The sequence below is a fragment of the Panicum virgatum genome, chromosome 4K (assembly GCF_016808335.1).
Source record: "Panicum virgatum strain AP13 chromosome 4K, P.virgatum_v5, whole genome shotgun sequence".
In the NCBI taxonomy this organism is placed as follows: Eukaryota; Viridiplantae; Streptophyta; class Magnoliopsida; order Poales; family Poaceae; genus Panicum; species Panicum virgatum.
Window position 1 is genome coordinate 24154930 of NC_053139.1, and position 25376 is coordinate 24180305.

Here is a 25376-nt window from a genome sequence, read left to right on the forward strand (position 1 = left end):
GCGACGATCCGACGGCCTAGCTGAGTCCAGCTGGAACCCAGCATTTACCTCGTCCGGCGACTCAGACAACCACCGCCGTCTTCCTTCGGGCACCCAGATGAGATCTCTTTCCCCTCCGTTCTAGACATCGCCGGATGGCGGATCGCCATCCCACCCACAATGCGATGAAGTGCCACTCGGTGGCCGCGCTCTGGTCGCCGTCGCCTCCGTCCCACCACGTCACCGCAGCCGTCGCCACCCCGGCCGCGCTCTTCACCGGCGCCGCCGACGGCACCGTCCTCCACTGGCCGCTCGCTACCGCCTCAGCTTCCGCGTCCCCGCGCCCGTCCTCCCTCCTCTGCGCCCACGCCGCGGCCATCGTCGCCCTCTGCCCGCTCCCGTCCCCGGCCTCCCTCCTCGCCGCCTGCGCCGCGGGCGTGCTCTCCCTCTTCTCCGCCTCTGCGCCCCTCCGCTGCCTCCGACGCCGCTCCCTCCCGCCCTGGGCCGGTTCGCCCTCCCTCGTCGCCCCGCTCGCGTCCACTTCCACCTCCTCCAGCCCCGGCGTCGCGATCCTCTGCCACGCCCCCGATGACGGCGGCCACCGCCACGTGTCGGCTGTCGTGGTCGTCGACGCGCGTACCCTCACCGTCCTCCACACCGCTTTCCATGGAACCCTCTCGGTCGCTACGCCGAGGGCGATCGCGGTCTGTGGCTGCGGCGATGAAGCAGTCAGCGTCGTGCTAGCTGATGTGGAGGGGCGGGCGCAGGTGGTGCCCGTGGCCAAGGGTGTGGCTGCCGAGGGTGACTCGCTAAGGCGGCTCAGCGTGAGCTCGATGTCCAGTGTCGCGTCTGCGGAGATGGCGGACGGGAGGGTGGAGGCTGTGGCGTTGTCTCATGATGGGAAGGTCGTGGCGTTGGTGCTGAAGACGAGATGCTTGTTTAAATGTGTGGCAGAAGGGGTTGTGCTGGGTGAGATGTCTCTGCTGGGTACTCCTCTTTGCAAGGATGATAAGGGAGAGGAGAACGGATGCTCTATTGGAGGTTTTTTCCTCCGTGGTGAGGAGTGGAATGCTTGTGCTCCAGAAAATGGCATTGTGGTCAGGAGCTTGGTGTTGTGGAGTAGCAGTGGCGCTGCTGCAGTGTACAGAGTTGTGGTTGGTACCTCATCCTTTGAGTCTGAGGCAGTGTGTGAAATTCCTGACATCTTGTCTATGCAAGGAGAGGGATTGGAAATTAAGTTTTGCCAGTTGAACCAGCATCTTGTTAGGGTGGAATCTTGCTCCTATAAGGTTGCTGGGTCATTGTTGTGGAAACCAAAAATCTCCTTATGGTCTCTAGATCAGTTAGAGCTAGGTATATCAGAAAATAAACTACCTTCAAGCAAATTGCTTCGAGAAGGTGGTGTTCAGGTAGAAGAATTTAGGCCGGAACCCTCTCATTCTCACTCTGATATTAACAGTGGAGTGGAAATGAACTCTCAGGTGTGCTCATCAGACAGCAATAATTTGGAAAGGTATGGAAGGACTGTGTCTTCGTCAATGGTACTTTCTGAGGATTCATATGCTCCATATGCTGTAGTTTATGGTTTCCACAATGGAGACATTGAAGTTATCCGATTTCTGAATGTATCACCTGCTACTGCAAAATTTGGTGGTGGAGGGATTTACCCACATATTTCTGAGAGGTTCTTTTTGGGTCACAAGGGAGCAATTCTGTGCTTAGCTGCACATTACATGCATGCCCGCACTGATTCTAGAAACTTTCACCGAGCACTCATTTCAGGGAGTTCAGATTGTACGATTCGTGTCTGGGATCTAGATGCTGGCACCCTTCTTTCTGTGATGCATCATCATGTTGCCTCAGTTAAGCAAATCATACTACCGCCGGCATGGGCTTACCACCCTTGGGATGACTGCTTCCTTTCTGTTGGAGAAGATGGCCTTGTGGCGCTTGTTTCACTTGAAACCATGCGTGTTGAGAGGATGTTTCCTGGTCATCCTGGTTACGCATCGATGTTAGCTTGGGAGGGAGTAAAAGGGTACATAGCTTGTTTATGCCGGAATCTCCACACTTGTAATGATGCAGGTAATGGATTATATATTTGGGATCTGAAATCTGGTGCTCGAGAGCGAATTATCAGTGGTACAGCCTCTCAGTCAGCGTTCGAACACTTCTGCAGGGGTATATCAAAAAATGCAGTTACTGGCAGCATTTTAGGTGGAACAACTTCAGCATCTTCTTTACTTGTTCCAATTTTTAAAGACACGAGCCACCTTTGGTCTCATGCTGGTAAAAAGGGTCATGATATTTCATCTGTGTCAACCAACCATAATAATGAAAGTACTGTTTCTGTGACTGTAAGTGGCCATACAACATATGATTTTAAGGGAAAGACACCAGCTCCAGATGAAGCTCGTGTATTCCATGGAGGCAATTCTGTATACAGTTCAGAAAAGGCTGTTTCTTCTCACAGCATCCACAAAAGGATAAAGTGCCCAATAAAGTGCTCTTGCCCCTATCCTGGCATTGCTAGTGTGAGATTTGACCTTACAGCAATAATGTCCACTCAAGGAATGACAAACAGCAATACTGATAAGCTGAGAGGTCATCTCCATGGTGAGAATGCTAAAGAAACTTTGCAGCCTGGAATGCTAGATGGGGTTCATGAAATGGATAGCCCCTCTAGAGAGTCACTGGAAGGGCGTTTACTTCGATTTAGCCTCTGTTTTCTGCATTTATGGGATGTTGACTGTGATCTAGACAAATTACTTGTGGATGAGATGCAAGTTTGCAAGCCAGAAGGCTGCCATATAGCAACAGGGGTGGTAGGGGATAGAGGCTCATTTACATTGATGTTCCCTGGCAAAGATGCCACTCTTGAGGTAATTTTTTGAGGACATAACCCATTTGCATGTCAAAGCATACCTGAAGTCTGATTGTGTTGTTTTTGCTTGTTTCAGCTTTGGAAGTCTTCAGCTGAATTTTGTGCCATGAGGTCACTGTCTATAGTTTCTCTTGCTCAACGCATGATTACATTATCTCGTTCTTGTACAAATGCTAGCAGGTATTGCTTCATTTGTCTCTTCTCCCCCATTGATCTTCATGTTTTCTCACAATTCTAGATTGCCATATTTGTTTGGTGTGCTGGAGCATTCAGAAAAAGCTTGACATAACAACCTCAAATGCTTTGGACACAGCTAAAATGTGCCATGTTTGGGTAAATCTTTCAGTAACCAGTGCTGCATTCTAGTTTAGATTCCTAAGATCTATCTGTTTACCTGACCTCATGAACAACCTGGGTCATCGAATAAGCCTAGACCTAGACCCCCCAAGACCTTTAGCACCAGCCAAGCCCCGGAGGTGAGCCTTATCTTTGAGATTTGGCTTGACCCTCTCGGATACAAAGCGAAGTGCCATCAAAGACATCTATTATGATGTCTCCAAAGGGTGTGGGCACCCAAAATGATGAGACTATTGATCCTCTTCGTGTGGGTTTTATTCACCATTTCTTTATTTATTGTGAAACCAACATCCAAATTCAGTAAAATTTATATTAAAAGAACTTAGATAAAGTCTTCTTCCCAAGCATACTTCCTTTTACCAACAACATGTTAGTTTCATTACTTGAAGGGCATAAGATATCTGGTATTGAAGTTGGAGGTTGAAAATCTGACTTCAACAACAGATTAGGAGTGTAATATTGACTTTGCCGCAATGTCTAAATTCATTTATAAGGGCAGTCAAGTTGTTGCAAAAGTTTCATGTTTATCTATTTAAGTTGCATTGTGTGTCAAGAGTTAAGCCAAAGGGTGCTTAGCCTAGCGGTTAAGACACTCGAGCGGCACTCCACAGGTTCTGAGTTCGAATCCCCGTGGGAGCGAATTTCAGGCTGTAGTTAAAAAAAATCCTCTCGCTGGTCCTGTGTGCCAAAGCACTGGTTTAGAGCCGGCCCAGGTTGGCCTGAGGACCATGTATGGCCCAGGCAATTCCCAGGGGTTACGATTCCCAGTGTCAGGGCGGGGTTAGGGTTCGGAGATTTTCTCAGTCGGGGAATCCGAGGCTTCTTCTTAGCTTAATACCGGTGGGGCGGTCTTTCCCCACCCGGCCGAGTTTTTTTTTTTTGTGTGTGTGCCAAGAGTTAACTTTCCATGGAAATTCTATTGACGTCATCACCAGATTGTTCTCCTTTAGGTAACTTTGAGTAAACGAGGCGACGGGTGGAACTATGGTGTCTTACTATGCATATAATAGTGAACTGGTTGTGTTGCATCATATTTTGAGTTTCTTTAACATAACATCTTTTTATGGTTGGGAACCAGGGTTATAGTTAGACTCAAAATGACCCTGGTGCACACGCATTTGTATATAAGGGAACGCATACAAGTTTAAAAGTATTTTTGGTGAAAATAGATCGAGTACATGGAAACTTTTGCTTCATCCTTGTGCCTGTGCACCTGGGTAGGCCAATGTAGCTTCACCCCTGAGGGAACTACATTATAGTTCAGCTGATAGATTACTCTGATGGATGGATATAATCCTTCGAATATGCCAAACCCCTGCTTTTGTTTATAGTATAAATGAACAAAGACACTTCCTATAGTCTATAGTAGAAGGTAGCCAGTATCATTTTAAGGTTAGATATGCTTTTTTGTACAATGAAAGTAGATGATTCGGAATTCACTTGCTTGTATTTAGGTAGTCATCTTGTTTTAAAATATTTTTCATGAATGATTGCATACCTTGGAATGACCTGGGATCAGTAATTATGAAAAATAATCTTGACATAGGGTATGATGCCATTTGCCGTCCCACAGAATTTCAATTTAAATCATTACCTTTATGACGAACAATAAAAATGACTAATATCATTCGGGGGTGAAATAGTCCAGTTTCTTGAACGCTTGGTAGCTGTTAGTATAATAACTTGAATTCATGCCTGTATTACACTTATCTTTGCCTTTGTCTTGTTTCAGTGCCTTGGCAGCATTTTATACAAGGCATTTTGCTGAAAAGGTTCCGGATATAAAACCTCCATCCCTTCAGGTTATTTACTTTTGTCTGCTTCGCTATTTTGTTGCAATCTTTCAACCTTTTAGTACAGAAAAATTCCACTACATATGTTTATCATATGGAAAAAGAAGTAAAATTGGAGACCATCCTACTGTCATATTGGCCTTTTATGGGATACATAACAATTTGTTGATTCTAGGATGTAACTGGCTCAGTTGATGTTCTAAATCTGATAATATGACCTGGTTGGTTTGGTATGCTTACCTGAGTTGATTTCTAAGTGACTAAACAATATCCACTGGGTTAACTTTTTTGCATGAAGTGATTATGGAACACATTTAGGGGTGTAAAGTACTTGGTCCCTTAGTGCAGTCAGTTCCTAACTCCTATTTAGTATCCAAATATTCATAATGCTTTGATGATACATTTAATATAAAATATATGTTTTTATTTTATTTTGATAGGATAACTTGTAAATATGATAAACTTCTAATTTTAAATTAAATGGTATTATCATTTTGACTCAGTACTTGTTTTGTGTCATGTGTTACACTTTCAAATTTACTTCTTTGTTATAGGAGATGAATTTATTTGGATTCAGTATGTATAATCATATTTATGTGTGTATCTATATGTTTCATAATTATATGATAGCACATCTGCATGCTAGCAAATATAAGGTTTTAGGAGGGGAATCCAACTAACTGGTAAATGTCTTACAGCTTCTGGTGAGCTTTTGGCAACACCCTTCGGAACATGTGCGAATGGCTGCACGTTCCTTGTTCCACTGTGCAGCTCCCCGTTCTATTCCACAACCACTAAAGATGCATAAAAAGAAAGCTCCTGATGCCCTCTTGTCTTCATCAGATAATATGAATGATTTTATCTCTGCTGTGCAGAGTGCTTCTATTTCTAGTTATGGGGAGTTGAAGGCAGATGGTGGAAATGTTGACAAAGATGATAGTGACACTGCTAATATGATCTCATGGTTGGAATCATTTGAAAATCAGGAATGGCTATCTTGGATAGGAGGCACAAGTCAGGATGCTATGGCATCAAATATCATAGTTGCAGCTGCTTTGGTTGTTTGGTATCCAAGTATTGTAAAAGCTAAGCTTGCAAGTTTAGTTGTTAGTCCACTAATCAAGCTAGTTATGTCAATGAATGATCGCTACAGTTCAACTGCAGCTGAACTTCTAGCAGAGGGAATGGAAAGCACTTGGAAAGCATGTTTAGGTTCTGAAATCACTCATTTTATGAGTGACATCCTTTTTCAAATTGAGTGCCTAAGTACTGCACCTTCAAGCAGTGTCATACATAAAACTGCAGTTGCTGTTACAATGCGGGAAGCATTGGTTGGCACCCTTTTACCAAGCTTAGCAATGGCTGATGTAACAGGGTTTTTTAGTGTGATAGAAAGCCAAATTTGGGCTACTTCGTCTGATTCGCCTGTTCATGTTGCATCACTCAAAACTCTTACCCGTGCGGTTCGAGGCGCTCCAAAAGCCTTGGCTCCTTACCTCGAAAAGGTTAGAAGTGTTTCGACCTTCTGGTGATTGTTATAATCATTAAAAGAATTATTACGGTCACTGTACATTGTATCACATGTGAGCCTTTTATTTGCTCAGAAGTCATAAACACTGATTATGAGGTATCTGTTAATCTGAAGCATGTTTTACAGAAAATGGTCATCTTGCAGCTGTTATCTTTCAATTTCTTGCTCAAAATGTATAAATCATTCTTTGTTGATAGTTACTGAAATTTATTCTGACGTCTGCTGTGTCTTGTTAAATATGTTACCACTGCAAAGATTATAACTGCTATTATTACCTGTGCATGTTAGAACCTTTTAATATACTTTTGAATATATGTATTTACCTGTGTATGTTCCTTTGTAGTTTGTTTAACATCTGGCTTCAGTAGATCTAAAATGTTTTAGGTGCAAGATGAATTTTGGGATCCTAGTTAAGTTTTAGGGAAAACAATTAGGATTTACTCTCAGTTCATAGAATCTATCCTTTTTTATTTCTTTTTGATGGTGGTGGGGGTGTGGGGTGTTCTTGACCAAATTCTTATGTTTGAACAAGGTTATATTCCATCCAAAATCGATTAACTATGGTAAAGATAAGAGGCCGTTTAATTACATATGTTTTGCAGGCATCTACCTTATTTTTCACAAACTGATAATTATGTCCTTTACTGCTGTAACACTTGTTTTCATTATAACTCCTTAAGAGTTTGTTAATTTACTAAAACAGTATGCTCTGTAGTTCTTAAAGTTGAATAATTGTGCAGGCAATCAGCTACATCCTACACACTATGGATCCAAGCAATTTAATAATGCGTAAAGCTTGCATTATTAGTTCAATGATGGCTCTAAGAGAAATGGCACGTGTATTTCCGATGGTTGCTCTCAATGAATCGATGACACGATTAGCCGTTGGTGATGCTATTGGAGAGATTCGTAATGCCACAATTCGAGTATATGACATAGAAAGGTACATAGGCTTTCAAATTACTAAAATTTATTTTCTTATGCATCTTTTCTCTCTCTCCATTGAATATGTCTCTATGCTACTAGATGATTATTGCATCCTGCTAGGTCTCCAGAAATAGTGTACAACACATCTCTCTGCTCATATTGTGTTGTCAAATGAGCCATTAAAATATGAGATTGCCCTTTTGGCCAGTAACTTTGGAAGAAAGAGGATCAAATTTGGATAGATCACCTCTGTTTTCTTTTATGAATTTAAGTTAGGCCATTATAGGAAAATCTCAGTGTTCTTTGGGTGCTAGTGGGATTGGTACCTAATGGAGTTATCGCCAATACGTTGTGAATCTGGTCAATGTTTGATAGCATTTGTGTTTTCTCTTTTGGTGTTGAATTGACTAAATACATATATAGTTTGTACCTGGCGACAGGCTTCGGACGTTTGATTGTTTTCTTGCATATGCAATATAGCTACATATCATTTCATTTAAGAGTAACCGTGAGCAACTAACACTTTACATTAGAAACTGTGAGCAACTAAGGGCAGAAAAACGACCAGAAACCGCAAGAGCTAGAACCAAGAGAACCTTGATGGCTCCTCGTAACAAACCTTGGAGATCTTTAGCCCAGGCCGCAGACCAAAAATTTCCCTCCTAAAACTGTCTGGATCATTGAACTCACATTCGGAAGAGTGCTATCGAAGACATTCGTTTGACCCATAAGAATTTACTTGGATTCCCAAGATCCTCAACTGTTATGGCTGATTTTATATTGTGATGATCTGCCACTTCATGATTCAGTCAAATTTTGTCCTTTTTATTAAGAGGCTTATGTCTACCTACACAACGTTCCTTTAACATTTTTTTTGAATGAAAATGTTCCTTTAACTTTTGTGCCCCAGCTTTTACCTTTCATATTTGTATGACTTATGGCATAGTTTTTTTGGAATTCATTGGTAGCCTTCAGTTCATTGGTTTATCAAGAATGCTAGGAGAATAAATTAGTTGGTGTCTTCACATACTGCTAGAAGACATTGGAAATATTTGATGATTATTCATTATGTTATTTGGAGCCTGGGCAAAGAAGGTTGTGCTAGGCTTCCTGAGCCAACATAAACAACACCCAGGTACCTTTTAGGAGATGAAACCCAAAAGTGTAACCCTCTGAGCGACATGCCCTCTTCTTGGTGGCTCTTGTTAGGTTTCATCTCTAGCCTACATGCTTGGGAAGAAAAGGCTATCTTTACTTTCTATTATTTTTATCTGAAGCATTTCATATTTTGATATTGATGTTTTTTTATAGTATGGAATTAATGCTACTCTCGTAGTCTTGTGGTATGTTTCCTTGCACAATCTTTAACTGGAACACATTTTTTAACTGTTTTGTTCTTTTTTTCTTTCTTTGCAGTGTCACAAAGATAAGAATTCTTGATGCATGTGGACCACCAGGTCTTCCAAGCTTACTCACAGGATCATCGAATACAATGGCAACCATACTGATATCAGCTTTGAGTTTCTCACCCGATGGAGAGGTTTGACATTACAATTAATATATTCCCTCCGTTCCAAATTAGAGGTGGTTTTGGGTTTTCTAGATACATAATTTTTTTCTGTAGAATGTTTTGAACTAAAACTATACGATTCGTTCACCTCGTGCTGATTTAATGTTGCCGTCAAAGTTATTTGACAAATTTATCCAGTCCATATCATGGATGCTAGAGTAAGTATTTACTTCTGATATCATCTGTGGGCACTTTACATTTGAATGGTCTCTAATACCATATCATGTAACTATGGGCAAAACTTTGATTTTGCTGTTGGTTTCATTGAGTCAACCTTCATAAGGTGTTGTCACCAAGAATATAACGCCTTACCACAAAAAAAAAGGTGTTGTCACCAATAGATGTTTGAGACCCTACAGAGTCAAAACCAAGCACCTAGCTACCTGGCATACCATACTGGTTTGTTGCATTTCCAATTTGTGCTGGTTGTAAATTCAATCTCACATACAGTGATTTTTTTGTGATGTGGGCATGTGCCTCTGACTGGCTGGGTGCAGCCTATAGAAAGGTAGGATAGTTACTCTAGGCCAGCCAATCAGGAGCTGTCATCCCAAGGTGTTTGGTCATTGCCCTGAAGCCTTACTGAGAGAGGGAACTGTAGACAGTTGTCTTTCTTTCTTGCTTCCATCAAATGGATGCTGGACGTACCTTTGTATATAGATATTCCATGGCAAGATAAGCTAAAGGATGTCTTGAATGCAGCTTATCAGTTAGCTAAGAGCATCTCCAGCAGACTACCTATCCCTCTCCCCAATACCAAAAACCTGCCCTTTAGGTAATGGGAGGTGCTCTAGCAGACTACCAATCCCATCACCAATACCAAAAAATTTTTGGCAATCGCCAAAACACACCTCCCTCTCTCTCAAATGTAGGGGGTTTCTCCCTCCACCCTATCCTTTGAGTAATCTGCTACAGCAGTTGCTACCAAAAATGTAAAAAGTATAAGTAGTCTGCTGGAGATGCTCTAACCAGTAGCATGCAACTTATAGTTAATATTTGTGCAGTTTAAGTCTATCCTGTTGCTTGTTGTATTCATCCACAATTGAGTTACAAAACACAATTGCAGTTATTAGGCTGTGTGAGGTTCCTCACTATAAATTTGTATCCCTAAATTGATGCTTGTAGCTCGACCTTAGTAGTTTTTTTTAATATTTTTTCTTTTTTCTAGGGTTTGGTTGCCTTCTCTGAGAATGGATTGATGATAAGATGGTGGTCATTGGGTACTGGCTGGTGGGAGAGGCTCAGCAGAAACCTTACTCCTATCCAATGCACAAAGCTTATCTATGTTCCTCCATGGGAAGGATTTTCACCTAACTCTGCTCGCCTAAGTATAATTTCTAGTATTTTAGGACATGATAAACATGGAAATTCAGAGGTATATTTATTATTATTTGCTTCTCTACTATTATGTTATTTGCGACAATTTTATTATATTATTTTCAGTCTCAGTAGTGCTGTTAGATTTGTTCATTGAGTTGCAGGCCTTATCATGCATGTTCTTATTTCACTACCATCTTGCTAGATCTTAATATGATCTATTTGCTAAACTGCTAACATAAGGATCAGTATGAATTGTAAAGTTGTCCAAATAAGTTGAAATCGAACTGACTGGATATAACTTGAAATTTATCTTAAGAATTGTTCGGTTTGTGTACTTATTTAGTTGGGAAAAATGCAATTATTTTGGTAAGAAACTGGCAATACCATGAATCCATATTGATCAAAACAGTTTGTTTTGACTTCGGAAATTGATTGGATTGGATATGATGATGCAAATGTGGAAAGATAAATTAATTATTTTCTTTACATATTTCTCCCATCTATCTGGTGTTTTGAAGCTCACATGTCATCTTCAATTATTTGTACTCTACTGCTTTGATTAGTTCTTGATACTGATAGCTGAAAGTACAGTTACACATTTATCCTTGTTGGTGTATATTGAGCCCATGTATAGAGGCACACCTAGAGGCCCATGTATAGGACTATATATACCCACCCTTCTAGGGTTTGGAGGAATACATCAATTATTCTCTCCTATATGGTATCATTTGCCTAGGTTTTTCTCCTCTCCTACCTCCCAGGGCAGTCGCCGCCGCCGGCAACCATGGCCGGCCGCCGGCGCCCCCTTCTCTCTCCCCTTCCTCTTCCCCCCCTCCCTTCCTCCTCTGCTCTAGCTACCGGTGCTGGATCTGCTCTCCAGGCCGCCGCCGCCGGCCCTGGGTGCGGCTCGGCCGCCTCTGGCCCCTGGCGCGGCCCTGCTCCGGACGCCGCCGCCGGGGCCCTGCTCCAGGCCACCGCCGCTGGCCCTTGGCGCGGCCCCGCCGCCGCCGGTCGCTGGCGCGGTCCTGCGCCGGACGCCGCCGCCGCTGGGGCCCTGCTCCAGGTCGCCGCCGCTGGTCCTTGGTGCGGCCCGGCCGCCGTCTTGGCGGCCCTCGAGCCTGTGCCGGACGCCGCCGCCGCCGGGCTTGCAGACGCCGCCGCCCTGGACGCCCCGCCCCTGCAGCCGCCCTGGCAGGGCCCGCCGCCGGTGCAGGGGCCCCTGCCGGCTGCCGCCAGCGCCGCCCTGCAGCGGGCTCCCGCTGCTAGTGCCGTCGCTGCTGAAGGGGGTGTCGGAGCCGCGGGCGCGGGAGCCGATCCCGCTGCCCAGCAGGCCCTGCTGCAGGCCACGACGCCCGATCCAGCCGCTGTCGCCGCCGCCGCCGCCCACCGCGCCGCCGTCGCTGCCAGCAAGCAGCCCGCCGCCGCAGTCGCCGATCCCGCGTGGTCCGGCCTCGGGATGGCGCCCGCGGATTCGCCGCTCGCCGCCGCCACTCTCCGAGGGCAGCAGGCCAACGCCGCTCTCGCCGCGGCCCTCCTCGCCGCCAAGTCGGAGGCTTCGGCGGCCCTGGAGCGGGTTCGCGTGGCTGCCCTTGCTTGGGAGCGCGAGCGCGCCATGACCGACGCTCTCGCCCTCCTGGTCGCCGAGGCGGAGCACTTCTTCCGTGTCTCCTCCGGCCAGCCGCCCGTCGTCCCCGAGCACGGCGCCTCCTCCTCCTAACCGGCCCCGGCCCCTAGATCTGGACCACGGCACGACCCGACCGACCCCATGGTCGCCCAACTCCACCTCCAGGCCGCCGGCGTCCAAAACATCCGGGCCCTGGTCACCGTCCTCCTCGACCCCACGTCCTCCTACGGACGCTGGCGGGACCAGGTCCTCCTCGCCCTCCACCGCTACGCCCTCGACGACCACGTCCTCGTCGACTCGCCGATCGAGGCGTAGGACGTGGTGTGGCTGCGCCTCGACAGCGTTGTCCTGTCCTGGATCTGTGGGACCATCTCCCTCGATCATCAGGACCTCGTCAGGACCCACGGCGGCACCGCGCGACAGGTCTGGGTGGCGCTCGAGGGGCAGTTCCTCGGCAACGCCGAGTTTCGCGCCCTCCAGCTCGACGCCATCTTTCGCACCTTCTCTCCATCTGTGAGTTCTGTCGGAGGATGAAGGGCATGGCAGATGCTCTTCACGACGATTGGGTCTTGGTGCTCAATGTCTTGCGGGGCCTGAGCAGCACCTACGACCACCTGAAGACCTGGATCACTCGCCAGAGGCCCTTCCCCTCCTTCATGCAGGTCCGGGACGACCTCGCCCTCGAGGAGATCACCAAAGGTCTCGCGCCCGGATCGCCGGGCAGACCAGAGGTGGGTGGGGGGCGTGGACGTCATTGGCGGGGGGGGGGGGGACGGGGTGGTGGTGGTACTGGTGGCCCTGCTCCTGGGGGTACCGGTACTGGTGGGGCCGTCGGGGGGCGCCGACTCCGGCTCTGGCTCCTGCCCCTGCCCCTGGAGGTACGCTCTGGCCATCCTTCAGCAACCCATGGCCAGGGCACATCTCGATGTGGCCGTTCCAGGGTCCGGGAGGGGGGCCTCGTCCTCAGCTCCACCCGGCGGCCATGTTCACTGGTGCTGCTCCCCTCTTCGCGCCATTCTGGACTCTGCCCGCTCAGCCTAGCCAGTAGCCGACCTGGCCTGGGGGGTGGGACCAGGCCGCTCTGGCACAGTCCTTCAGCACCATGGGATTGACGCCGCCGGTCAGCACCGAGTGGATCGCCGACTCGGGGGCCCTCCTTCCACACCACTCCTGATTCCGGTGTCCTCTCTTCCGTCCGATCCCCACACCCCTCTTGTCCTTCTTCCATCATGGTTGGTGATGGGTTTTGCCTTCCTGTTACCGCAGTGGGTTCAGCTCGTTTTCCTAATGTTCTTGTTGCTCCTCAGATGGTTCACAATCTTCTTTCCATTCGCCAGTTTACTGCTGACAACTCATGTTCTATCGAATTTGACTCTTCTGGTCTTACGGTGAAGGATTCGGCTTCCCGGCGTCCGCTCCTCAGATGTGACGGCCCGGGGCCCCTTTACACTCTTCGGCTTCCTGCTTCCGCTGCCCTGTCTTCGACTTCTTCTTCGTCCGCTGCTTTTGCCGTGACGCCGTCTTCCATCACCTGGCACCGCCGGCTTGGACACCCCGGCCGCGACGTTTTGGCTCAGCTCAGTCGTAGTACCGATGTTCTATGTACTAGGGCTCTTGCTGAGCACCTCTGTCATGCGTGCCAGTTAGGTCGTCATGTTAGGCTTCCTTTTTCTTCTTCTTCTTTGCATACTGTGCATGCTTTTGATCTTATTCACTGTGACCTGTGGACATCTCCTGTTTTCAGCATGTCTGGCTATAAATATTCTCTGGTCATTGTTGATGATTTTTCTCATTACTCTTGGACTTTCCCTTTGCGTGCCAAGTCTTTGACCTTCCCCACCCTTCTCCACTTCTTTGTCTGGGTGTCCACTCAGTTCGGACTCACCGTTAAGGCCGTCTAGTGCGACAACGGGCGTGAGTTCGATAACTCCACCTCCTGTTTCTTCTTTCTCTCTCGGGGTGTTCAGCTGCGTATGTCTTATCCGTATCTCTCCTCAGAACGGCAAGGCTGAGCGGATGATTCGAACGATGAACGACGTCGTGCGCACCCTTCTGATCCAGGCCTCTCTGCCCCCGCGCTTCTGGGCTAAGAGTCTCCACACCACCACCTACTTTCTCAACCGTCTTCCGTCCACTGCTTCTCCTGCTCCTACTCCACACCACGCTCTTTTCGGTACCCCTCCTCGCTACGATCACCTTCGGGTCTTCGGGTGTGCGTGTTACCCTAACACCTCCGCCACCGCTTCTCACAAGCTGGCTCCCAGTTCGACTCGTTGTGTGTTCCTTGGGTACTCCCCTGACCACAAGGGGTACCGATGCTTTGACCTTACCTCACGCCGCGTTCTGATCTCCCGACACGTCGTCTTTGACGAGTCGGATTTCTCCTACTCCTCCACACCTTCTCCTGACCCCGAGCTGGAGTCTCTATTTCCGACTGACCCGGTGGTTCAGCCATCGTTACCTGTTTGTCTTTTCTCTGCAGGTTTTCTCGGCGCACCGGCACCGTTTCCGGTGATCCCTGCTGCACCGAGCGCGGCCCTCAGTGCCCGCGGTCGCGCCACGCGCGGTTCCTGGACCTCCGGTCGTGCCGCGCGCGGAACCACTGTCTCCTGCTGCGCCACGCGCGGCCCCGGTGCCTTTCCCTGCACCTGCGCGGTACGTTCAGCCGGTGCACCTGTCTGCATATGCATAATCCCTGGGAGTCACACCTTGCTGTGCTGAAGCGTCTCCTCCGCTACGTCCGTGGCACTGTGGACCACGGCTTGGTGCTTCACCGCTCGTCCTCAGCTGAGCTGGTTGTCTACACCGACGCCGACTGGGCTGGCTGCCCGGACACTCGCCGCTCCACTTCTGGCTACGCCGTCTTTCTGGGCGGCAACCTGGTCTCCTTGTCGTCCAAGCGGCAGCCGGTTGTCTCCCACTCCAGTGTCGAGGCGGAGTACCGTACTGTCGCTAATGGCGTGGCGGAGGCGTCCTGTCTACGACAGCTCTTGGCGGAGCTCTACAGCCCGCTCGCCAAGAGCACGCTCGTCTACCGCGACAATGTCAGTGCCAGCCATATATCTCTCCACCAACCCCGTCCAGCACCAGTGGACGAAGCATGTAGAGATCACACTTCATGAGCGACAGGGTCGCCATCGGCGATGTTCGGGTACTCCATGTACCGACCACCTCCCAGTTTGCTGACATTTTCACCAAGGGACTACCCTCTTCGGCCTTCTCGGAGTTTCGCTCCAGCCTCAACGTAGCAGGTGGCTAGTTGTGGTTGGGGGGGGTATTTGCCCTTTGTATTTGCTTCTTGTCCAGTCTTGAATACCGCTGCGACGGTAGTTCAGACTACGGGGGATATTGTGTTGGTTTTTTTATTGTCCAGTCTTGAACACCGCTGCGCCGGTAGTTCAGACTGCGGGGGAGTGTTGGTGTATATTGAGCCCATGTATAGAGGCCCACCTAGAGGCCCATGTATAGGACTATATATACCCACTCTTCTAGGGTTTGGAGGAATACATCAATTATTCTCTCCTACAATCCTATCTAGTGATTTGAAGCTCACATTTCATCTTCAATTTTTTGTACTCTCTGCTTTGATAAGTTCTTGATACTGATAGCTGAAAGTACAGTTACACATTTATACGTAGTTTTCACCCGCATTTTAAATAATACCCTACTACTGTTGCTATACCATGAATAATTTATTCGCCTCTGGCCTTCTGGGCTCCACAGAAGATGTCAAAGGAATTAGATGAGGCTGATAATCTGAAGCTATTGCTTCATAATCTTGACCTTTCGTACCGCCTTCAGTGGGTTGGCGGAAAGACTATCAAACTTACAAGGCACGGCCAGGAGTTGGGTACATTTCAGTTGTGATCATGGCTTACCGATGTTTCATGAATCTTGAGTTGTTCTGGAGTTCTGAAAGACAGCTAGGCTTCACTACACTATGATCCGAATGGTTGGCAAGTTCAACCAGAGCCATCATCATGTTGATTCATGTGCCATTAAGGTATCTTGCTGTTTCCTGACTATTAAATAGCATTTTCTTGTGCAGACAAAATGCATTAATTGGATTCCCAATGTAAACAGTAAAAAAACTAAGTGCAATTTTGCTTTCGTGTACAGGACACAATTCACATGCAGCACCCAACGATGGGGCTGTGTTGGAGAGGTGACCGTCAGAATCCGCTCGTAGAACATGAGGGGCATTTGTCTGGCATTGTCGAAACCTTCATCGGTGAATTTTGTTGGTCCTGATCAGTTGATGAAGTTGGAACAAGGAAGGACGACCGTTCGCCGAAGGCTTGAGTAGCGAAGGATCGTTGCTCGGATAGGAGTCCGAAAGTGCCCCGACAAAGGGTCCGAGCGGAGAAGGCCCGCAAAGATGAAGAGGGCACTGGTTGAAAAGTAGGGCGGGCCCACCTGTGCAATTACAGGGTGCCCTTGAATATTTTCTGGAATAGGTTAGTTGAATTAACTCGGATTGTAATTAAACATCCTGACTCTTCGTCTTCCTAAATAGAAGAGCATCGTTGTGTCATTATGTTTTAGCTTTAGTAGTTCAAAGTTTGATTTCATCAAGATAGTGAGGGTGTTCTGTGGTTCAAGCTTAACAACAACACCCATCTCGCACCCCACCCTCACTTTGAAGAATTTTTTTAAATAATAGATAAGTGTAAAGTAAATGCTCTGTAAATATAGGTGTCTCTCGGTCCACCAAAAGCCAAGCCGACAGGTACTCTGTAAATGTAAATATAAGTACCTATATGCTGCTGCCACATTCGCAGCAGCCGCGGGACCTCACGGCAGCTAGATCTGTCTGGCCACCCAAGGGCCCGACAGGCCTATCGACCCGATAAGGACACCTATTGGCCGCTCGGTAAGTACTCCCTCCATCTCTAAATAAAAAGTCGTATCAGTACCGTAGTCTTTTCACATTGTGCGGGATCTGGGGAAGGGTTGTCTTTAAACCTCAAGCCTTACCTATCTCTAAATAACGATCGTTTTTGTTTTCCGAGAAATAACTTTGACTAAATGTATATTAAAAAATATTAATATTTATGGTACATAATTAGTATCATTAGGAAGATTTTTAAATCTAGTTTTTTAATAAATTTATTTGAAGTTACAAATGTTACATGTATTTTCTACAAATTGATTGAAATTTTTGGCACGCACACCAATGGCGACAGTTAAAAAGAGACAGAGGGAGTAGCTGATATCGGTGTCAGGTCCATTTACCCTCATCTTCTACACCCGCTTTTATTGCCGGGCGTGCCCGTGACCGTGCCACTTTTTATTGCTGGCCGCTACCCCTCCGCACGCCGCTGCCACCACCGCACGCCGCTGCCACCACCACTGCACGCCGCCGCCCCTCCGAACGTACCTAAAACGAACCGGGTTCTTGAAAAGAGAACCCAACTTTCTGTATCCTCGTGATAGTCTCTGAATGAGTAGCTATCACATATAGAACTCATTTTAATTACATATCACAGGTCATACTTTACAATAAAATACCACAAAGATATAACTATTACATAATCCAGCAGATTGTAGTACGAAATTCGGATATAAGCCCATTGGACTAAAAGGAAAGAGACAAAACAGAAGCGGTAGCTAGACTTCTGTGCATCCTCCATCTTGATGTCCTTCTTCCACATGCAAACTTGAGCGAAGCACGAGCTGTCATTAGCTCCTCCTTCAATATCGTCGTCGATCTTCGAGTCGGATCCTGCATCTACCAAACTATTCCCAAGGACGAGATAGGTTCACATCACCATCCGTATGCAAGCTTTAAGTGGATACATTATAGTATAAAGAATAGCCAATGGATAAGGCTAGGGTTTCCTATGCACAACATCAACAAAGTATAGCATCAGCCAGATCTCCTGACGCGGGCCATTTTGGTATTCCGGACTCCGGACAACTCACACCTTCAAGACTCACCCAAGTCCCCGATACCCATCCAAGTCGGTGCGAGAACTCCCGCTCCTCGCGCCTCAACTGTTGTCCGAGCAGGAAAGTAGACTAGAGGGAGGTAGAACTAACTAATGGAAGTAACAGAAGAGTAGGTATGTACATAACCGAGTACGTGACTATATGTATAGATTTTATCCTCAGGGGTTATACACTGGACCCACTCGAATCGCCGCCAGCCAGTGGCGAACCAACTGACGTCGAGACACTGGTCTACTGAGAACAAAAACTAGCAGCCATGGTACCATCCTGCTTTTCTGAGTCTAGGCGTGTTCTCTTGCAAGAGATCGCCCCGGGATTGTGAAGCCTCCTACTGCTATTCGGGAAATGCCAGGTCAACACCTGCGATCTGCGAATGGTACCCATCACAAGTAAAGCCCCACAAACACTCCGAGAATCCCTCCGTGTCAAACGACACAAACATGCACCCGCAACACGTGCTCGCAGGGTGTGCCCAACACCCCCCCTCCCCCCCCGCAAAGTCAACTTGCTCGCTCCCAGCTAAAAGCCCTAATCACCAACTCCTCATATATGGTGGATCTTCACTCACGCCAAAACTATCATATCACGAGAAATATCACACATACACATGCAAGTATATCAACCATTCAACATGGTTTATATTAGGATTTTAGGGAATTCAAGGAATTAAGGCACACAAATGGCTATGCAGGTTCATCTCATAACAATAATAAAGCAATAGCAGGTCTAGCAAGCAATGCCTAATAGGTAATCAATTCATAAATGGGCGTGAATCTGAAACTTCTTCATAGTCGTCCTAGGTCTCCGGGTGCTTCTCGTAGTCCGGGACGTCCTTTTGGGCCTCCTGGGCGTCCAGGGCGTCGATCAGCTCCTTCTCGCTAGGGGCCTATTCGTAATTATGCATTACTATAGGGGTCAAAGTGCAAAGATGCACAAAAGTATACAAATAAGATTCAAATCAAAACAAAACCTACTCTGACGGGTAGATCATGATTTTTGAAAAATTATGAAACTAGTTTCATAATTTTTGGAAGTCCGGTTAATTTATTATAAATTTTTGAAGCTTAAATCTATTTCTAAAATTAAATCATTTTTGGAAAAATAAAAACATACAGGCTGACATGTGGCAGCTTCTGGATGCACCACGTGTCATGCTGACATCAGCATGACGTCAGCATGAGGTCAGCTTTTGCTGGCGTGAGCAAGGCTGATGCTGGCGTCAGTGTTGACTTGGTCAATAACGTCCTGTCATCAGCGGGTCCACAGGTCAGTGGCCCCACCTATCAGCCTCACCCTGAGGCTGACGCGTGGGACCCACATGTTAGCTGGGGAAAAGAGAAGAAGAAAAAGAAACGGTTGGGTTCGTGGGCTCAAAGCACAACTGGCCGGCTTGGTTTGGTCCAAAGCTGTCGGCTCGGCTTGGCGAGTCGGCTCGGTTTGGTGGGCTGGTTGGAAACATAATGGGCCGGCTCAGGTGCCGGAAGAAAAGGGTCATGGCCCATCACTGGCCTGCCCCTTCTTCTTGGGGGGTGGGGTGGGGGGGGGGGGAGGAGCAGTGGCCGGTGGCCCGATGGGGATGGGCTGTGGAGAGCTCCGAATGAGGCACCCTACTGGCGGTGCTGAAGGGACACTTCAGGATAACCCGTTCCGACTGTCATATAAGAATCACACGGGTGAGAATTAAGAGCGACATGGCCAAGCGAGGGCTCGATTTTAGCCCGATTCCAGGGTCGGCTTTCATCTATTAGAGATTCAAACAAATAAATTTGATATTCTAAATATTATTATTATTTCTATAAATTCGTTCAAAGTTGATTATGTTTGACTTAGAACAAACCTAATACGACATGTAAATAAAAACAGAGGAGTATGGATTTGATTGAAATTTCGTATTGAAACAAGACAAAATATACTTAATACTTTTTGACTCAATATGCATCAAGGGAGAACAATTCACGCGACACATATATGTACTTGAGTTTAATAAATGCTTGATAGCATTATGGCCTATAGAGACAAAGACAAAGAGGTCTTCTGGTTTTTGCTGATGTCTGCCATGCTAACGCGAGTGAGCTAAAAAATTGGCGAAGGATTCGCCTACCTTTCTGTTTCTTGCTCCCTTGCCATTATAGTTGAGTCAACATTTTGGTCGGGCGCACATCATCCACAAAACCACGAGCCTAATACAAGATGATGCTGGGAGGTTTTGGGATAAGATGAATGTAATTCGACATCATGTTATGTACATACATATTCAGATTTTTTTTCCAAATATTTAGACGTGCATATGTACAACATGTCCATATATGGCTCCAAGAAACGTTTTCGAGACCGCATGTTCCTCATCATCCATTAATTATTACGGCAGCAAGGTTATACGCACGATCTCTGCGGATCCTCCCTTTCCAAATGAGGGGAAATTACCCCGCGTCCGACGCAGTTTCGACCTCTGCCGCCGCCTCCCGTCCCTGATTTTTTTTTCCTTCTTTTTGGCAATGCTCGCCTCTACTTATATATAGACCCGGCCTCCCTCCTGTCGTCGCATTGCCATCCTTGTCCTTGCTCTCCATCTAAGAAGAGAGGTTAGCTCGAAGCAGAGGTGCGGCGAAGAAGAGAGGTCGTTCAAGCAGAGGCAATAACGATGGTGAAGCTGGGCAAGAAGCCGAGCAAGGGGCGGCAGAAAATCGAGATCCGCTTCATCGAGGACAAGGCGAAACGCCAGGTCACGCTGTGCAAGCGCAAGGGCGGGATCTTCAAGAAGTGCTCCGAGCTCCAGCTCCTCTGCGGCGCGCACGTCGCCGTCGCCATCTTCTCCAAGAAAGAGGAGGAGGAGCGGCCCCAGCCCCAGGGCGACGGGGAACCGCCCGCTCCGGCGGCGGGCGGCAGGAGGACCTCCCGCGCCGGCAACGTGTTCGCCTTGGGCACACCCTCCGTCGACCACGTCCTCCGCCGCTTGGCCCCGCTCCCCGGCGACGAGATGGGCCCCTTCCTCCCCGCGGGCGCCGAGCGCGCCGCGGTGGAGGCGGCGGCGCAGGAGCTGACGGAGGCTGAGGCGCTCGTGAAGGCGGAGAAGGATCGGATGAGCGCCGTCGGGGAGAAGGTGCTGCAGGCCGCGGAGGCGGGCGGAAGGCGGTTCTGGTGGGAGGCCGACGTCGAGGCGCTCGGGGAGGCGGAGCTGCCGGAGTTCGCCAGGGCGCTGCAGCGGGTCAGGGAGACCGTGCAACGCGAAGCAGACAAGCGGCGGGCCTCGGCTCCGCCGGCGGCGCCGTGGCATCCGTAGGGCCGGAGTAGTACAGAGTCGCATTAATTGCGGGGTAATTCGATTCAATTACGGAGCCTGTTTACTTGCTTAAAATGTTCTATTTACGTGCTGAGTGTAGAAAGTAGATTAGTACTAGTATGCTCAGGTTGGCCACCTTTATGGGCTAGTATTACCTAGCTTAGGGTGATTACGTACATTACATACTTATGCTGACAACTTAATGTTCATCTATCAAACCAACAGAAGTTTGCTTACAATCGAGATTTCAAGACTTTTGCGATGCTTGCCCAACGAGGATTGCAGACTTAACTTGCCGAACGAGGATTGCAGACTTAACGTTATTGATACTAGAACATTCGGCGTGCGATGCGCGCCCTACCAATTCAAGAATTAAATCCAGCAATAGAATCAAATGATATTTAAGATAACATAAATATTTCAGCCTTTATTGTCAGAAGGTAAAATATGCTCCTATATTTATCACCATTTGACGACCATACATCTAGGCAAAGTACACTAAACCTCAAAAACAAGGTACAGTGCCTCGCTAACATTTCACCTCATTCAAGCACAAACGAATAACAAATGAAGATAAATTTCATGTCTTTTTGTCCGAACTAAGGTATTTCTGAAGCTTTCATTCATGTGAATTGATCCAAAACTCATGCCAGCACTTCTGCACTTCTGCAGTCTTGGAAGAATGCTTCGGATCATCTAAAACACCCATATAAGCTGTTATCAAAAGGAGCTAATTAAGTATGTGAAATTTCATTGGATAGATCTTTGGATCCTTTACAGCTTTATAAATGTCAAACCTTAGAAATAGGAGTTCTGATGTCAAACTATTGTCAAAAAAATTATTTAAAAAGTAACAAACTATAAATTCCAGATTGAGTGCAGAACTATAAAACAAATTTCATGCTACATGTGTAAATTAGTTCTTAGTAAAAGGTTTGGTTCCTTCGCAGTAACCATTAACACTAAGCACACTAACAGCCACAAGCCCACAAAGCATCTGTCTAATCGGATGGGCAAAGCAATTGAGAAACTGAGGTGTCGCCTCATAAAAGGTATCTGTCTAAAATTGAAACAATCATATCTCCACTCCATCATTTGTATGGTTCATCTAACTCAACCTGCTTTCTGTGCTGCAAGCAAAAAATCAAGTTGCCTGTTGCTTGCTAGCAGCAAGAAGCAACCATGCTGATCAAATGGCCCAAACACGAGCTACAGGTAAAGCAGTACATCTCATATGAGCTATAGTTGCCAGCAATTAAAGAAGTACATTTATATATCTAAATGTGATTTTCAAATCAGAATGTCTAACACACAAAAGTATAAGACATAAGCCACTTACTTCATTACATGTATGCTTTAACAGATTACTTGAGACCGAGACCTGACAGAATATCAAAGGTAACAAAGCTGACACTTGTAATAGACAAAATTTCTGCTTATAAGAATTTAAAGAGTAGTAGAGCACACGGAACAAAGAATCAACACTCAGAGCCAACTTACCATATTTCTGAGAGGACACCCATTGCCAATGTACTTAATCCATACACAGAAGCGTCATATATAATAACTCTTCACATATATCATGAGGGTGCTATTTGTCCTATCCTACTATGATGTTTATGGGACTATATGCATCAGATTAAGCAAGGGAGTTATTAGTATTACCTCATGATGGCACACCCTGCAGGCAAGTATCTGTAGCGAGTAACAATACACGGTGTACTGCAGATGGAAATGCTGTGCCTGGAGATAACCCTGTCCGCAAGCCTGCAATAGGGGATTCATTTGACATGTGACAAACTTGTTGCAGCTTTGGCCATCAGTCATCGTATCATGTTTTCTTGTCTGATGCTATTTCTAGTTCAGTGGTCAAAATGCCTACCCATGTTGCGGCTCCATGAATCAGTGTCCAAGACTGTTTTAGAAATTGGTAGCTTTAACAACTCAAAGGTATATCTAGACTCAGAAGTCAGAACAATCAAGAACTTGCTTAAGTTATTACATTTATTTCAACCATCCACCAGAATCTGGTAAATGAACCTGCTTCCCCAAAATCACCAAATAGGAGGCTAAATCAAGGAATTGCCATGATATGGGGGCACACTTCTGCCTAGCTGGAACAAAACCAATCTAAATTCACTAAAAACAATAAAGCAGCAAATTTATCGATTTTAACTGGACAAAAAAGTACAGATAGGAGAATTATATGTGTGCATCAAATGATAATATAGCATACCCTTGAGTAACACTCGATGGCAGTTGCAAAATCCTTGGATTTAAAGGCAATGTCTGCATTCCTTTGACAACAAAGCTCTCAGATAATTCACTGGTCCATGACTGGAGAGACAGCTGCAAGTTCCAGCATTCCAAATACATATGTAAGATGTATATCATGTGTTATTTCTCAATGTCAAAGCATGAAAGCAACACTTCAGGAGCAATTTCATAAAATGACACTCTTGGGATATGCCAGAAGTGGACATTTGGCAAACATTAACCAGCAAGAATGGTGAATTGTCCACATAACCTCAAAGTTGTGCATGCAGAATGTGTATACAGATGCCATTTCTTTTTCATGCACCTGAGAACAGAAAGGTTTTAATAGCACCGATGATTGATGGCAACCTGACTCTATATGCATTTTATCACATCAAAGAGGTATAAAATGAGAGGACAGCCAACACTATTTAGCTACATTCCAATACCACAGTCTAACCATGTTACTGGATATTGTAAGTGAGGGAATACAAATTCAACAGCTAATCTATTAAGCAGTTTATTGGAACAAATAGAGCAATGGAAGAGTGCCTACATTAAAAAATGCATAGATCTAAGATTAAAAAAATATGCATGGCTTCCTAGAAAATTAATTGAAAGAATAACCGCCAGTAACACACCTGTGCAGGAAATAGAACATATAAGCTATGGGGGGATCACATGAAGTGGAGGGGATGAGAGAAGATGGGATGGTGTGAGAGGGCACATGAGTGAAATCCGACATGAGATCCTTGTCCAGACTATAGCAGTGCAGATGCCACTAACCATCACAAATTGAGGGGGAAGGCAAAGCCAAGGCCATATTTCTCATTGAGATCTCGCCGAAAACCAGATCCTCACCCCCCTTCATGTCCGTAGCTGAGGTTACCACTGTCGAGATCGACCATGGATCCATCACCATGCTTCTGCTTGGGCCACCACCACGCTTGACCTCGGTGGTGGAGATGGAGTGGAAAGTCAGAGAAGGGGAAAAAAGAGATGGAGAGAGAGTTGCGGAGGGGGAGGAGATGAGGCTACTACCTCAGGGGGCACCATGCGGCAGGTGGACGAAGGAGCTCTCTAGCAACTGCGGCAAGCTCGTGCGGCACCCCACAACCCATGTTCCACTGACGGCGGTGAGTAGGGAGGCACACGTGGTGAGCAATGTGGTGCGGCGGCGGCGGGGAGCGAGAAAGAGGAGGGAGAGATGAGGTGGTGAATTGCGCTAGGGTTGGATACGCTGATACGGGGGTTCACTGCCACGACGACTCCAGTAGCTCCGCCGACGGCGGTGCGAGCGTGGACGCGCTGTCGCTAGACCAGCTTGCCCACAGGTTGGCAGCCGGGTGAAAGCCCTTGTTTGGTTTTGGTAATTGAGTGACAATTTAAGTGGATTAATAAGTGTTTATGTTGAGATACACAGGAGATAAGTCCATACAAAGACACTAGTATGAGCAACATGTGTCATGGAGGAGAAATGGCTAAGGGTTGATGCTATGCTCATATAGTGTGATCGAAGAGCTCATTGCATATGAGACATGACATGTAGTTATGTGACCAAAGTGGAGAAGATCAAGACAAGGCTTTGCTTGATGGACTGGTTGCAATGGAGAAGGGCAAGTCAAGGCTTTGAAGCGAGGGACCGCGAGGCGGTGAAGCTTGGGCAAGATTTGGCGCCGATGGACCGAGGCATCGGTGAAGAGCGAGCAAGGTCAAGATCGATGAACCAAAGAGGTCATGTGATGATATAGAGTGGATCATATCATTTAAGAAAGATCAAGCCAAGTGTTGACTCATGATGATGATCAAAAGGCTTGATGGAGTTTGGTGCTTGTGTGGCATCAACATTTGGGAAGATGAAATGGAATGCGCAAGGCAAAGGTATGACTTATAGGGTATTTCA

At 46.8% G+C, this 25376-nt stretch overlaps 2 protein-coding genes and 1 long non-coding RNA gene across 8 annotated transcripts; 2 read left to right on the plus strand and 1 right to left on the minus strand.

Moving 5' to 3' along the window:
- Positions 1 to 16664, plus strand: LOC120703529. Of its 3 annotated transcripts, none has more exons than XM_039987645.1 (9): positions 1 to 2861; positions 2940 to 3043; positions 4953 to 5022; positions 5712 to 6518; positions 7285 to 7487; positions 8888 to 9011; positions 10210 to 10416; positions 15712 to 15988; positions 16105 to 16664. In XM_039987645.1, exons 1-8 carry the CDS (start codon positions 135 to 137, stop codon positions 15850 to 15852), a joined length of 4383 nt encoding a protein of 1460 aa, XP_039843579.1. In that variant the 5' UTR covers positions 1 to 134; the 3' UTR covers positions 15853 to 15988; positions 16105 to 16664. The 3 variants fall into 3 exon arrangements, with proteins under 3 accessions (XP_039843579.1, XP_039843578.1, XP_039843581.1); XM_039987644.1 differs by having other exon boundaries at positions 80 to 2861; positions 15709 to 15988; XM_039987647.1 differs by having other exon boundaries at positions 90 to 2861; positions 5889 to 6518; positions 15709 to 15988.
- Positions 16665 to 20437: 3773 nt separating this feature from the next.
- Positions 20438 to 21453, plus strand: LOC120703530 (agamous-like MADS-box protein AGL62). Its single transcript, XM_039987648.1, has one exon. It carries the CDS (start codon positions 20579 to 20581, stop codon positions 21215 to 21217), a length of 639 nt encoding a protein of 212 aa, XP_039843582.1. The 5' UTR covers positions 20438 to 20578; the 3' UTR covers positions 21218 to 21453.
- Positions 21454 to 21617: 164 nt separating this feature from the next.
- On the minus strand, positions 21618 to 24799 carry LOC120703531. 4 transcript variants are annotated; one of them, XR_005687060.1, is made up of 4 exons: positions 24515 to 24799; positions 24260 to 24419; positions 23454 to 23566; positions 21618 to 22984 (listed from the first exon to the last, which is right to left on the minus strand). It is a non-coding gene; the product is annotated as an uncharacterized LOC120703531 (long non-coding RNA). The 4 variants fall into 4 exon arrangements; XR_005687059.1 differs by having other exon boundaries at positions 24260 to 24425; XR_005687061.1 differs by having other exon boundaries at positions 21618 to 21931; positions 22557 to 22984; positions 24260 to 24798.
- Positions 24800 to 25376: the final 577 nt, after the last annotated feature.